At 36.9% G+C, this 15323-nt stretch overlaps 1 protein-coding gene across 1 annotated transcript in view; it reads left to right on the forward strand.

The window, feature by feature from the left end:
• Adgrg4 (adhesion G protein-coupled receptor G4) overlaps positions 1–15323 on the forward strand; it is an 86518-nt gene that overhangs the window by 34791 nt on the left and 36404 nt on the right. Inside the window, 5 exon segments of the mRNA XM_071606096.1 lie at positions 994–1033; positions 1992–2071; positions 4972–5135; positions 6270–6402; positions 8150–8268. Coding sequence (XP_071462197.1) covers positions 994–1033; positions 1992–2071; positions 4972–5135; positions 6270–6402; positions 8150–8268 — 536 coding nt within the window.

Raw genomic sequence — 15323 nt, forward strand, 5'->3', positions numbered from 1 at the left:
CCTCACATGGCAGAGAACAGAGAAAGAGGAAGCTGTCCTGTCTCTACTTACAATGGCACTAATCATGTTCATGACAGCACTAGCTTCCTGGCTTAATTACCTCCAAAAGGCCGCACTTTCTAATATTTCATAGGTGATTAAGCTTCAAATTGTTAATTTTAAGTACATACAAATTTTCAATCCCAAACAATTACTAATACAATATCGGAGATATTTGGGGTATACAATTTTCCTTTACAAAATTGTTTACAATTGTTCTTTATTGCAAGGTAAGATGTGGCCATTGTAAAACCTTAGAACTTAACAGAAATATATGACATAGAAAATGAAAATCCCTGGGAAGTCACTTTTCCCTACTCCTTTAAGGACTCCTGTGAGGGATGGAGACATAGATCAGAGACAGAGCACCTGCTTAGCATGCATGAGGCCCTGGGTCCTATCCTCAGCACTGAAAAAAAAAAAAAACCTGAACAACTTATTTTATACATTCCTCTAAATTTTTCTCATGTGTTTACTAAGAGAACAGAATCCTACTCTGTGTACTGTTTAACAACTTTCTTTTCTTGTTTTGTTATATATAGTGTTTTCTTATTTTGTATCTTTTTGGGCCAACACATACAAATATATCTTATACATTTTGATAATTACATAAGATTATTTTGTGGGAGCATAATATGATGTATGTGTTCAGTTGTCTAATGACAGACATTTGAGTAATTTCTACCCCAGTATATATATATTATGCACCATTACTGGTACAATTATGGAATAGATTCCTGGAAGTAGGATTATTGAATCAAAGGTTTACCACCATTTTGGTATGTAATGACCAAGTTCATTTCAAGTGTTCCATTGAACCCACAGCACTACTTAAATTCGAAGCTGAGAGGATTCTACTCTTCTGTTTTAGAGATTTCTTCATCCTGATCTTGTGTCCTGTGTAGTTGGTACTATGTTTCACTTTTATACAATTTTATGATGCTTTTGATACAGGAAAACTTCTGAGGAAGAAATGGCCATGGACCGACTTCTTGTAAGTAATTTTGAAAAATCAACTTACCTGAGACCAATATTATAATCAGGTATTAGATTAGTAAATAGATCTTTTACCCAAGGGTGTTTTATCAGGCAAGATTCATTGTTGACAATTGAATATCAAATTAAATTACTTCCACAACAATCCATTAAAAAAACCATCCCCTGCTTGTCTGAACTATCAGTGTGACAGTTTTTTGAAGCACATTTTGTGGGCTAAGAGAATGGGGAATGACGTGGGGATTGTAAATGTTACATAGAATTTCTTCTATTCTCTACAATTTCTTCTATTGTAGAGATCTCACAAAACTTCCAGCCTTTTTAAGAGTGACACAACTGTTTGCAAGACTGGTATTCACATATTAAATTTAAATATACCCTCTATATTTGTATAGTTGTGAAATCAGAGTTTGGCAAAGTTATCTCCCATCATCCTTGTCCCAAATCTCAGTACTTATTTTAGTGCCTTAAAGTCTTACAATGGTACACTCTATGTACCATTTTTAAATGATTAGAAAGTACAGAGCTTTTAAGGTATTTAAATATGAGGTAAATATTTTGACTATACAAAATACATTAAGTGCATTATCTACCATCATTTAAAATACCTCCTATATGTAGTTGTCAGAATTTTAAAATTTAACGTTATAGATAACATGATATAAATAAAACTTCAACTAGTAGTTGTAAAAGCTTTTTGGTGATAATCTGGTCAAGCTGCCTGGACTAGAATTCCTCCATTCCTGGCTGTGATATTTGGGACAACTTAATCAACCTCTGTTTCTTAATTTTCTCATCTTTAAAATGAGGATTGTTAGAAGGACAGAATGAGCTCACTTACGTTAAGTGCTTAGCAAAGGGCTCAGAATGCATTAAACGTTCCATGTTTACTATTGTCACCACTGTGTTAATATCTAGATCCAGGAGCTTAGATTCTGTTCCTAATCCTGTTTCAGTGACTATGTACTTTTCTTTTGCATCCATTGGAACAGAGAGAAGAGCAAGGAATGCCTACAATTTCCCATGTACCATACAGGTAGGAGCTGAGCTTACTCATAGCTGGTACATTTAGTTCTGATTTTCCTTCCATTTAATTCCGTATGCACAGCCTGTTGGTCAGGGATGTCAGAAGGAGATCAAAGTACTTGATGGTTATTTTACAGATGCTGTAATTGGGCTTTTGCCTTCACAAAATAGTTGCTTTGGTTGGTCACAGCACAGCCTAGCAATCTGCCTGCTGCCTCTTTGTAGTGAGGAGAAAATGGGGTCCAAAGTGGTTATAATTGGGGGATAGGGGAATATACTGTTTGTTGTGGTCAATAAGGTTCATGAAATACTGAGCAGGAGAATTGAAAACAATGACAGCAACATAGAAAGCATCCCTGGTCCTGCTCAGATTCATGGCCCAGCTCCTCCTGGAACACTGGCTACCGTTGATCTGTTTGGTGCACATCATAATGGACATATAGCCAAAGAAGCCTCATGAACAGATCATTGAAATGTTCAAGGGGCTGGCATAGAGGGTCTGTTGCAAGCAAGATGAGAGGTTCAAAAAGAGGATTCTTATTCAGACTGGAAATCCAAAAGCTGAGACGAGATAGGGTTCAAATTCAATGTGTAGGATGAGCAGGGACTTCACCACATATAGAACAGGGGAGGGGGAGGAATCAAATAGATTGGATATACAGAGAAGTGTTGAGTAAAGGCATCTAACTTTCAAAAACTAGTAGGAAACTCAGCAAATATGTTTTTCAAAAAACGATATGTACCAAGAATCAATTAGTAGGATGGCATCAAATTAAAAATCTTCTGCACAGCAAACAAAACAAGAGTGTGATAAGAGAGCCTACAGAATGGGAAAAGATCTTTGCCAGCTACTCTTCTAACAGGAGATTAATACTCAGAATATATAAGGAACTAAAAAAATTAACACCATCCCCCCAAATAATGCAATCAATAAATGGGCAAAAGAACTAAACAGACACTTCTCAAAAGAAAAAAAATACAGATGGCCAACAAATATATAAAGAAATATTCTACATCTTTAGGAAATGTAAATCAAAACTATATTGAGCTAGGCATGGTGGCTCGTGCCTGTAATTCCAGAAATTCAGGAGGATGAGGAAGAAGTGTAACAAGTTTAAGGCCAGCCTCAACAACTAAGTGAGGTCCTAAGCAACTTTGTGAGACTCTCCCTCAAAGTTAAAAAAGAAAAAAAAAAGGTGGTGGGTGCCTGGGAATGTGGCTCAGTGGTAAAGCACTTATGAGTTCAACTCTAGTACCAAAAAAAAAAAAAAAAACATTGGGATTTCATTCCATCCATGTCAGTGATCAAGAATACAAATAATAAAAGCCAGTGAGGATGTAGGGTAAAAGGCATACTCACATATTGTTGATGGGATTGCAAATTAGTACAACCACTCTGGAAAACAGTATGGAGATTCCTCAAAAATATATGACTCATCCATCCCACTCCTTGGTATTTATCCCAAAGAACTAAAATCAGCATACTCTAGTGAAACAGCCACACCAATGCTTATAGTAGTGCAATTCACAATAGCCCAGTTATAGAACCAGCCCAGATGTCCATGGACAGATGAGTAAATGAAGAAAATGTGGTTTATATACATAATGGAGTTTTACTGAATCACAAAGAAGAGTGAAATTATGGCATTTCCAGTAAATGGATGGAACCAGAGAACATCATGCTATGTAAGATAAACCAGCCTCAGAAAGTCAAGGGTCAAATATTTTCTCGCATATGAAGAAGCTAGAGCAAAATGGAAAAAGAGGAGATCACATGAAAATAGAAGGGAGATCAGTGGAGAAGAGGAAGGAGATAGAGGAAGAGGGAGAAGGGATGGGAAAAGGGATGAAAAGTGGAATTAAATTGACCAAATTAGGCTGTGTACATATATGAATATACCAACAGTGAAGTCCATCCTTATGTATAGCTATAAAGTACCAATTTAAAAAACAATGACTAGAGAGAAAGAAGACTTAAAGAGCAGAGGAGAGGGAGAAGGGGGAGTGAGGAAGGGAGGGTAAAAGGAAATACTGGGGGCTGAAATTGAGCAAATTATATTTCATGCACATGCAATTATGTGAAAATGAACCTTCTATTATGAATAACTATAATGTACTAATAAAATATTTTAAAACTGCATGTACTAATGGAAATGGAGGAAAGAGATATAGGTAAGTGTGAATTTTAAAAGGTTCCCCTAATGAAATATTAGAGGAATTTACAAGGGTTAAGGACCTCACTCTATGGGTCGAGGTCAGGGACAGTCTATTCTTTTATAACATATGTTTTAGTGGACAGAAACACTGGATGGGTTTTTGTGACTGAGAGAAATATCTCCCTAAAATTCAGCTCCCTCATCTGTAGAATGGGAATAATTAACCTTATAATGTTGCTCTGAGGATCAAATGACTCAAAACATGTGCAGCAAGAGCTCTACAAATGTTAGCTATCATTTTATTATTCCATTATAGAAATAAGCCTTCTGTGGATGATGTCTTTATGAACTAATTGGACATGTGTCTATTTGCCATATTGCACTAATGATGGATAAATTGGAGATCAGAAAGATAGAAGGTTTTCTCTGAAATAATAAGTCCTGAGCACTTCATACTTTCTATTAATTATTAGAAACTCCTGGAGAAATCTCATGGTTAGTCAATTTCCACATACTATAAATGTTTCTGACATTTCATTTGAAAATAGGTTTTCGGTTGTCTGTGAGAAAAAATTTTCAGAAGATTTCAACATGCTGTCTTCCATCATTTCTTAAGATTTTTCACTTAATATCTACAAAATGTTTGACATTTATGGACTACCAATTAAGGCAACTATACCAAATTTCAGCACTGCAGGCCAAATTGCACTGTGCTGACATAACTGCACATTTTCTTTTTTGTCCCATTTTGTAGCTGTGCTTGTCAGGTCATCATAAAGGCTGACTCTTCTTTAGCATCCACGGAATTGATCATCAAGATCAGAAATAAAATACATGGCAACTTCTCACGTGGAAACTTCACACAAGATCAGTTCACATTATTAGTAACGTCTGAACACATCACAGTGAAAAAGCTAGGTAATTATTTTGGTTGAGTATTTCAGTATGAATTCACTCCCCCTCTTATAAAATTCATGATGTATTCAGAGTAAGGACCCTAAGCTCAGAGGGAAGAGAAGTCATCTTCATGATCCTTTCCACATCTGCAGTACCCACTTGTCCTGATGGCCTTTCTACCTTTGAAAGCTTGTGAAAGAAATGGATTGCCTGAGAGTTTATAAGAGATCATTTGTCAGCTGTGGATATTAGCAGTGGCCAGTCTACCCACAGTGTGGGAGGATTGTCTCTCTTGCACAAAACACCCTGAATCCCAGAGAGCTTTTTTATTACATACAATAGATGCCTAATAGATACTTGCTAATTTATTGTTTCATTCAGGCATCCTATTCATCTTGAGAAGTGATTTGGGAACTGTCCCAGATTTCTCTCCTAGGCCTTTCCTGATTAGGAATGCTTAACTGGTAAAAGTAAAATCCTACCAGTCTACTCTACTTCTCTCCCATTGCTGCCAGCTTTGTTTCTTGCCCCAACAGACTGTCATAAAAACTTTCTAGTGAACCCGGACATACACAGATATTCCTACTCACAATCCTTGGCAGCAAGTGAATGAAGTAGCAGAGGGCAGGCTGTGATTGCACAAGAGAGAGAGTGGGATGAGAGGCAGAGAAGTGGGAGGGCACAGGCACAGCCCATTGTGCAAAGGATGCTGATGCTGATAAATGTGTCCTGAAAGTGATAGGAAGGTACTTTACCTCCTGGCTCACAGAGAACACTGGGATGGGTGGTTTAAAAGAAGGACAGTTGACAGGTGGATACTTTTGATGCTTTCCTCTAACACCCCTTTATGTGACTGGATTTTTTTTAATGCATATATACTATTTAAACAACAACAACAAAATTTTTTTTTCCCTGTCAACTGATGGCTTTAATGAAAAGGACTAAACCCGTGGTTATACTGGATGGCTTATTTAAACAAGAATACTCTATTTAAAGCTATTTTCAGTGCAGCCTGATTTAAATGGCCTGGTAGAAAGAGCCTCCTCTTTTATTTGCTGATGTGTGTGCAGGGTAGTAATGATGGGTCGTAATGGATGCTCATGATACTTTTAAGAGCCTTTTGCCCTTGAAAATGTGCATACATTTTCTCTGTAGATCCAGGAAAGTGTGAAGCCCACGAAACACCCACTAAATACAAAGGGACATATAAGTGGCTATTAACCTACCCTACTGAGACAGCCCAAACCAGATGCATAAAAAATGAGGATGGAAATGCCACTAGAATCTGGTATGTACCGGCCAAGTTCTAATTGTTAGTTCACATTCACAAAGATCCGCTTCGTTGGGGGCATGTTTCTATGTCATTTTTCTGGGCGTGCTCCCTCCCCTCCACCTCTACTGCCAGTCTTTCTTTTCTTCACCTTGTGGACTTAAACATACATATGCAATATAACAAGAAAATAATGTCAAGAAGACAAAGAGAGAAGTCAGTCACCATCCCACCATTGAACACAGCTGTTTTTAGGTTGTCATGTTGTCTTTCTCTGTATGCCTTTAAATTTTCTGTGGAGGTAATCACAGTTCAGTTCTCCAATCCGTAATGTAATTTACCCTTTCATTCAATGGTTTATCAAACATTTTCCGTGTTTTACATTCATCTTCTTAATGATTATTTCAAAAATCGGCCTCAGATGCTGTCTCGTTGATGGGCCTTAGTAATTTACTAAATCACTCTTCTATTGTTGACTTTATCATTTTCCTTTTTAAAATCATCAGCCCTTTTTTCTTACTCTCTGCTGTTAATGGTTTATGCCATTAACTTAAGTGGGCAAGACCAGAAGGACAGCAGGTTTTGACAGAGGCTTAAAAGCACCCTTAGAAAGCCACATCTCCAACTGTATGCTACCTTTCCCTGCCTACATCTAATCAGTCCTCAAGGAGGGCAGTTCTGACAGCCATAGTCAGGGCCCACATGGAGCCTCTCCTTTCCAACCCCACTGCTTGGCGCAAGCCCATTACTAGCTCTCACCTCCTGTTAGAGTAGTCCCTTCGCCTTCTAAGCACCAGCTACCCCAGCTCCATTACACACTGCTGCCAGCATGATTATCCCAAAGGCTAACTGTCTTCATGTCATACCCCTACTCAGGAACGAAATCCAAACCCCTAAATGCAGTCCTCCAAACAGTAGACTCCCTCTCCTGCTGTCTCGTTCACCACTTCCCCTCCCTTTACCATGCATTCCAGCCAAAAAGACCATTTGTTAGTCTGGACTCAATGGACACTTCCTTGTGTCTCTCTCTGTGCTTGTGCTGTTTGCTGTGCAGGGAGATGGGGGTCAGGTGGGCAAGTTGTATGTTTTTCTTTGCCTCTGTCCTTTCAGCACTGGGCTCAGCTCAAGTGTTGAAAATAAGTTCTTGCTTGATGGTTTGATGCATTCCATTTTGTTTATACAGTTTTTCTTATATTTTGTCCAATTTTAAAGAAGGTAACATTTAGAATCTGAAACCACTGAACTACACAAATCTCAGGGGAGGATCAGCCTAGAACATAATGGGTACTCAATGAATGTGCTGGCTGACTTGAACTGTGTTAAACTGGATGAGGCACTGGGAAGGGTGGCTGAAAGTGTCAGTGAGCTACAGAGGGTTCTATACTAATCACCTAGAGGAAATTTATATGCTGAGTTAGAGACTGCATTCCCACAAGAATTTCCCTTTACAATTAGAGGTAAGAGGAGGAAATGAAGGTAAGTAGTCATGTTCAGCAGACTGACATCTCTGCCTTGACTCTTGATCAGCCAGACATTGCCCTGCCTCCCTCCCCCATCTCTGTTGCCTAGTCATCCTCCCACCTGCTGACCCTAGTTTCACTTGTTCTCAAAGAACAAATTTTTCTTCACTTTACAAAGAAGTACTGTATTCCTGCCATGCTATCTTGGCCAGAAGGCTGGGGGTGGGTCAGGGAAAGGCATGCCAAAGATAGACCTATTTTTTCATCCTTGGATGTCTTTTATTCCTCCCTTCTCTCTTTTTCAGTTCAATCAGCATTCAAACAGGCAAATCTCAGTGGGAGAAACCAAGGTTTAAGCAATGTAAATTGCTTCAAGGACTTCCTGAAAAGATTGTGGATCTTGCTAATATTACCATCAGTGACGGTAAGATTGTTTTGTACACATCGGAGAAATGGAACCTTAGCTAGTTTGCCTACTTGTCCTGAGACCAGAGAGTACAGGTAAACCTCGTTTAATGAAAATCTACCCTATAATAATCCAGTTTCAGAAACTAGGTAGTTAGTTTAAGTTGCTGGAAGTGGTGGGGATGTGACAAGTTAAGACTATCACGGTTTTTAATTTTGTTTTATGTATTTTTGTTTTATGATTTTTGACTTACTATTTTTCATTTTATCTTAAATTTTGCAAAAAAGTTTAATTTATAAATACCTCATCTAGTCCAATATTCAAAGACAAAAATAATCTACAGTGAAACATCTCCCTGCCAGTGGTGGCCCCAGCCATTCAGTGACTATTCACAGAGAGAGTATACACATCTATAAAGAAATGTGTAGGGGCTGGGATTGTGGCTTAGCAGTAGAGCGCTCACCTAGCACATGCAAGCCCTGGGTTTGATCCTCAGCACCACATAAAAATAAATAAATAAAATAAAGGTATTGTGGGCTGGGGATGTGGCTCAAGTGGTAGCGCGTTTGCCTGGCATGTGCAGGGTGCTGGGTTCGATCCTCAGCACCACATAAAAATAAAATAAAGATGTTGTGTCCACCGAAAACTAAAAAATAAATATTAAAAAAATTTCTCTTTTTTTCTCTCTCTGTCTTAAAAAAAAAGAAATGTGTACAACATACGCACTTGTGCCTGTATATGTTCTCCCTCCCTTTTTCTCTTTTTTTCCGATTTTTTTATTGGTGCATTATAGTTGTACATTTTGATGGGATCTGTTGTCCCATATTTGTACATGCACACTCTCCCTCTCTTTTGTATACAGGATAGAGCATGTCATACATACCATTCTGTACCTCACTCTTTTCTCTTAACAATATAGAGAGGGAATTATTATATCGTTATATAAACAGCTTATTCATGCCCCCACACTAACTATATTATATTTCATGAGTGTGCTGCAGTTTATTTATTGGTAATTTATTTATTTGTTCATTCAATAAATTTATTTTTAATTGGCACAAAAACATAAAAGTTGTACACATTCATGAGGTACTATGTGATGTTTGATATACGTAAACATTGCATACTATTTAAATCAGATTAAATATATTTATTTTCTCAAACATTTACCATTTGTTTATGGTGAAAACTTTAAAAATACTTTCTGGTAGCTTTCTGAAATGTATAGTACATTACTGTTATCTGTAGACACTCTACTGTGCTATAGTACCCCAGAGCTTCTTGCTCCTGTCTAACTGTAACTTAGTACCTATTGATCAACTAACCTTTCCCCATTTTTGAAAAAAACTCTCCATAACCTATTTATTTAAGCTTTTTTCTATGTATGGATACTTAGATTATCAATAACATTTTCCTTTAAAAACACTATCACAAACTGTTTTTACTTATTTGTGTTTTTTATTAAAAGGAAAAATAGCATATGTTTAAAAATATATTTTTATTAGTATGTAAAATGTTTCAGAACTGGCATTCTCTAAGCAACTGATATAGAAGGATTCATTTCTTTTCAGATTACATTTATAGACCATGTTAATTTTCATTCTGATTTGTGAAACTTCATTAGTGTATTCCATACTGTTAGATAAAAGAGACTCAAAACAAAGTGTATCTCTTTAAACTACATTGGGATATCATTTTTCTAATCAAATCACCAAACACCTAAAAGGCCAATAACATGCTGTGTTGATTAAATTGTTCTAAAACAGGTACTTTGATAACTTACAAGTGGGAATATAAAAAAAACACTGCTGTAGTGGATATCATAGGTATGTCACAATTTGTGCAAGTAGGGTATAACTGAAGCATAAATTCTTGCAAGTGGAATGTCTAGGTTAATCCTATTTGAGATGATGTCAAAATTCTCCCTATATAGTTACACCAATTTATTCTCAACACAGCAAGTTTTTAGACTCTTGGGTCTTTGTTGATTTGATTAGCAAAAATTGAAGTCTCGATGTAGTTTAATTTTTTTGGTAGAGATATTCATATGTCTGTATCTACTTAATATATACAAATTAGAAGAGTATTTTTTCAGAGGACTTTTTTTTAGCACATTCAATAGCTTGTGAAACTAGCATCATTAATTTTCCCAAGAAGAAACCTTGTACCCATTAGCAGTCTATTTATCTCTCTTTCAGTTCTTGTCCAGCATGCGTCCACTTTGTATCTCTCTGAATCTAAGCATTTCATAATGTTTTGGAGGTTTGTCCATGTTGTAGCATGTGTAGGAATTTCATTTCCTTTTTTGTAGATCTGTGTTTACTTCTGTTATGTATATTGAAGTGTAGAATTGCTTGGTTCCTATAGTAACCCTACAATTAGCCTTTGGAGGACTGCAGAACTTTCCCACAGCTGCTGTACCATCTTACATCATGCCAACACTGTCCAAAGATTCCACTATTCTTACATATTTGTAAACACTCATTATGGTTCATTTTAAACTATGGTTGGTGGTAATGCCTCCCCCTAACATGGGCACCTTCATTCCTGATTTTGGTAATTTGTGTCTTCTCTTTTCGTCTTGGTTAGCTAAAAGATTTTGAATTTTGTTGATTATTAAAATAGTTTCTTCATTTGGAGGAGTTTCAGGTTCACAGCAAAATTGAACAGAAAACAGAATTCCCGTATGCACACCCCCTTGAAACATGAACAGCTAGCCCTCACCATCAACAACCCTCACCAGAGTGCTACATTAGTTACAACTAATAAACCTACCCTGAAAAATCATAATCGCTAAAAGTTCATAGTTTCCATTAACATTCACTTTTAGAGTTGTTTATTTGAACAATTGTATCATTCAGAATCAATTCACTACCCTAAAAATTCTCTGTGCTTCACTTATTCATTCAACACTTCCAACTAACCCCTGGAAACCACTGATCTTTCTATTGTCTCCGTTTTTGCCTTTTCTAGAATGTCATGTAGTTGAAATTATATGGCATATAGCCTTTTCAGGTTGGCTTCTTTAACTTAGTTATATGCATTTAAGGTTCTTTCATGTCTTGTCATGGCTTGATAGCTTATTTCTTTTTAGCACTGCATAATATCCCATTGTCTGAAAGTACTACATTTTATTTATTTGGTTATCTACAGAAACAAATCTTGGTTGTTTCCATATTTGAGCAATTATGAATAAGACTGCTATAAACATCAGTGTGCATGTTTTTATATGGATTTGTTTTCAACTAATTTGGGTAAATACCAAGGAGTGAAATTGCTGAATTAAATACTAAGAGCATGTTAAGTTTTGTAAGAAACTGTCATATCTTCCAAAGTGGCTGTATTATTTTAATTCCCATCAGCAGTGAATGAGAGTTCCTGTTGCTCCACATCTCTACCAGCATTTTATGTTGTCACTGTTTTGGATTTTGATCGTTCTAATAGGTGTGTGATGGTATCTCATTGTGTCTTTAATTTTCAATTCCCTAATGATGTGTGAAGTTGAATATCTTTTCATAACTTACTTGCCATCTGTATATCTTTTTTTGGTGAGGTGTATGGTATACAATGAATGTTTATGCCCCATCACCAAATTTATATGTTAAAATCCTTATCCCAAGGTGACCTTATGGTAGGTGATTAGGTCATGAAAGTGGAGCTCTCATGAATAAGATTAGTGCCCTTATAAAAGAGGGCTGAGGGAGCTTGTCTGTACCTTCCATCATCTGAAATTATAGTGAAGAGATCATTGTCTATGAACCAGGGAGTGGAGCCTCATCAGACATTGAGTTTGAATGGATAAGGAAAATGTGGTATATATGCACAATAGAGTTTTGCTCAGTCATAAAGAAGAATGCAATCATGTGATTTGCAGGAAGCAGAAAGTCAAGGACTTCATGGTTTTTTTTTTTTTTTCATATGTGGAAGCCAGAGAGAAAAAAGAAAGGAGAATCTCATGAAAATAGAAGGGAGACCAGTGGAGTAGAGGAAGGGGGCCTGAGAGAGAGAGGAAGGGAGGAAAAAGGAAGGTACCTGGGAATTAGTTTGACCAAATTACGTTTGTGCACTTATGAATATGTGACAATGAAGCTGAATATTATGTACAATTGTAATGCACTAGTAAAAATGATCTTAATAAAAATGAAAGGGAAAAACTAAATTTCAATTTCTATGCCAGTTATCAGATGTGGCTTTACTGCATAAATTGGGTCTCTGCCATAATGAATTGTCAAAAATTGAGGCATAAGCACTCCAGTGCCTTGCAGAAGAGCCAGGAAATTGGCCTGGAGGCAGTGAACTTCTTGGACTTATCTTCCTTGTGGAAGATAGAAAATTAAGACCCTTGTCCAGGAATATCTAGAAGAATTAGAAAAACAAGCACAACTTTGATGGTTCCTAGTTCAGAACTCATGAGTCAGGGCAGTAGGGAGTGTTGCAGCTTATAGTGAGTGGGAGGAAAGATGGAAAGGTCTGTGTTTCACGCTGACCTGCCTCCTTCTGAGTGACACATTTTCTTTAGACATGCTAATAGAATTTTCTCTTGTGGAAGAAAAAGTTTAAAAACAGCCATAACAACAACAAAAGCACTGTATCAAGTTCGGATTTTTAGAAAATTGACTGTGAGAAGTCATTACATCCATATATCTATACACATACACACACATACATACACTACTGTGGAGCTAAAGGACAGTTGGATGGTGATTGTAATGTACATAACTGAAAAATAAACTATCAAGTTTTTTCGCTTTGGAGTAATTCTCTTCTTGTAAGTTAGGAGCTTAGTGAAAAATGGGTGCAATGTAAAGGAAAGAAAAACGTATTCATGTTGGAATAATTTATTTTCATTAGTTTTTAATCTTGTTGACAAGTATTAGATATCATGGTTGAATCTTAGTTGGACAAAAACTTTTTAGTTATTCCACTTGACTGCTCATTTTTCTTACCTCCTCAGTAATCACAGAGTTAGAAAAGGCATCCTTATTTCAAAGTTCTTTGAGGCCTTTTCTGTTCTTAGTTTGGGTTACTCACATGACAGTGAAGATACACCAGTTGGCTAAGACATCACAAAATTCTCTCCTATCCATGTCCTCCTGCCATCAGGGCAGGATTGTGTGTGACTAAGGACGAATGATACTAGCTGGGGACATAGCTCAGTGGTAAAATATAAGCCTTGCATGCCAGAGGCCCTGGGTTCAATTTCCAGTAGGTCAAGTAGACCTCCTGCTAGTCCAGTGCCTAACAATATGAAGAAATTAAGAAGAAGATGCTATAGTAAAAAGTGATATTGGAGAATTCAAGCTCTGGAATCAGAGTAGATTAGAATTTCTCAATCTGTATAAAGGGAGATAATATGAGAACTCATCACATAGAATTATTGTGGTGAGAAAATGCATGTGTAATGCCTTACTGTTGTATCTTGTTTCCAAAATGCCATACATCACTTTATTCCTTCCTCTTCAAGCGAGGATGGCTTGTGACTGCAAAGTATGGTAGAATTGGGAAATAGAGATGTTGCCAATTATGTGATCAACTTTTAAAAGGACTGAAAGTTTTCTTTCCTCTTGATACACTTTCATTTGGGATGCTGCCTCTCAGAACTTATGGTTTTGAGTATCACCATTGTTTTGAATATAATTCACTTAATTGTACATTTATAGAATTTAAGTTTTAGTGATCTGTCTGCTTAATAACCAGTTCACAAAATTCACCCAAATTTGTGACAGGTTCCCATGAGCTAGTACAAACCAGCTCTAATACCTCACATCTGGATCTAGCACAACACTGAGAGAGGTCATGGGTAGGGAATGTAGAGAATCCCCAATGACCAACACATGATCATCATCAACTAACAGCCATGTGAATGCACCATTTTGAATTTGCAGCCCAGTCCAAGCCTTCAGATGTCTCTAGCCCCAGCTGCCACCTGACTGCAGCTGCATGAAAGATCCTAAGTTAGAACTGCTTGGTTGAATCTAACAGAGCCATGAAAGATAATAATTAATGTTGTTTTAAGCCATTAATTCTTGGGGTAATTTGTTATGTAGCAACAGGTAACTAGAACATTAACTCCCAGAAATTAGTCAGTAATAATGCATGTTATTATTATTGTTTTGATTGTTGCAATTATTGGCAGATTAATTGTAATGCTATTTCAAGCAATATTCTGCAACTAATAAAAGAAGATTCATTTTATTGCTTTTGTTTGGGGACCTAGAAGTTTTACACAATAAATATAATTTAGCCTGAATTTTCCTTAAAAATTGTATAACTCCAGATGAAAAGTCTGTAATTACTTTCCACAGAATAGTTAGGCTCCCATTGGCCTGTTGTTTACTTTCATTCTGCCACAGCAGGGACTATGTGAAGTGAAGTCACACCACTGAAGCCTGAAGAATCATGACTAGGCAGCTCCAGCTATTCCATTTTCAACAGAGCTTGAACAATTTAACAAGAACGGTAGAAAGATCCATGAATAAGCTCACCATATTTTTCTTCTATCCCTAGTCTTATAGTTTTCTCAATTTGTTTAACTGACCCAAGGAAAGATATTAATAGGGACAAAATATTAGTTTAGAAACAACTACATACTTAGTCAATGTCCCCCTTTGTTCCCATCTCCTCAGGGAGAACCCTGTTTTTGCCAACTCAGTTCCTACATAAGCCACTGTGGAGTGGGGGCTATTCAGAGGACCTCAGTTAAGTTTGCTTAATTTACATTGATGAGGGCAGAGTTGTTTGTAGAACAAAAAAGAATAGAGCAAGAAAATGGGGGAAAGGGAAGAGAGGGAAAAACACTCTATGCTAGCTTTGTTAGGGGTAAAGTTATAGGGAGCTTGATTGAGGTAGGGGAGAGATTTGAAGAGATGCTGAGGACCATGGAGGACCATAAAAGAGAGGGAGGGAGGGATGAAGAGAGAGAGAGAAACAGAGAGCGAATTTTATGTGATATTATATTGTTTTCTCAAACTCAGTTGTTCATATGCAATATAACTGACTCAAATATGTCACAACTGTAATCTCTGGAAATTTTCCTAACAGACTATATTTTTCAATTGTTTTCCTTGTCTGTT

The sequence above is a fragment of the Marmota flaviventris genome, chromosome X, assembly GCF_047511675.1.
Source record: "Marmota flaviventris isolate mMarFla1 chromosome X, mMarFla1.hap1, whole genome shotgun sequence".
NCBI classification, from domain to species: domain Eukaryota; kingdom Metazoa; phylum Chordata; class Mammalia; order Rodentia; family Sciuridae; genus Marmota; species Marmota flaviventris.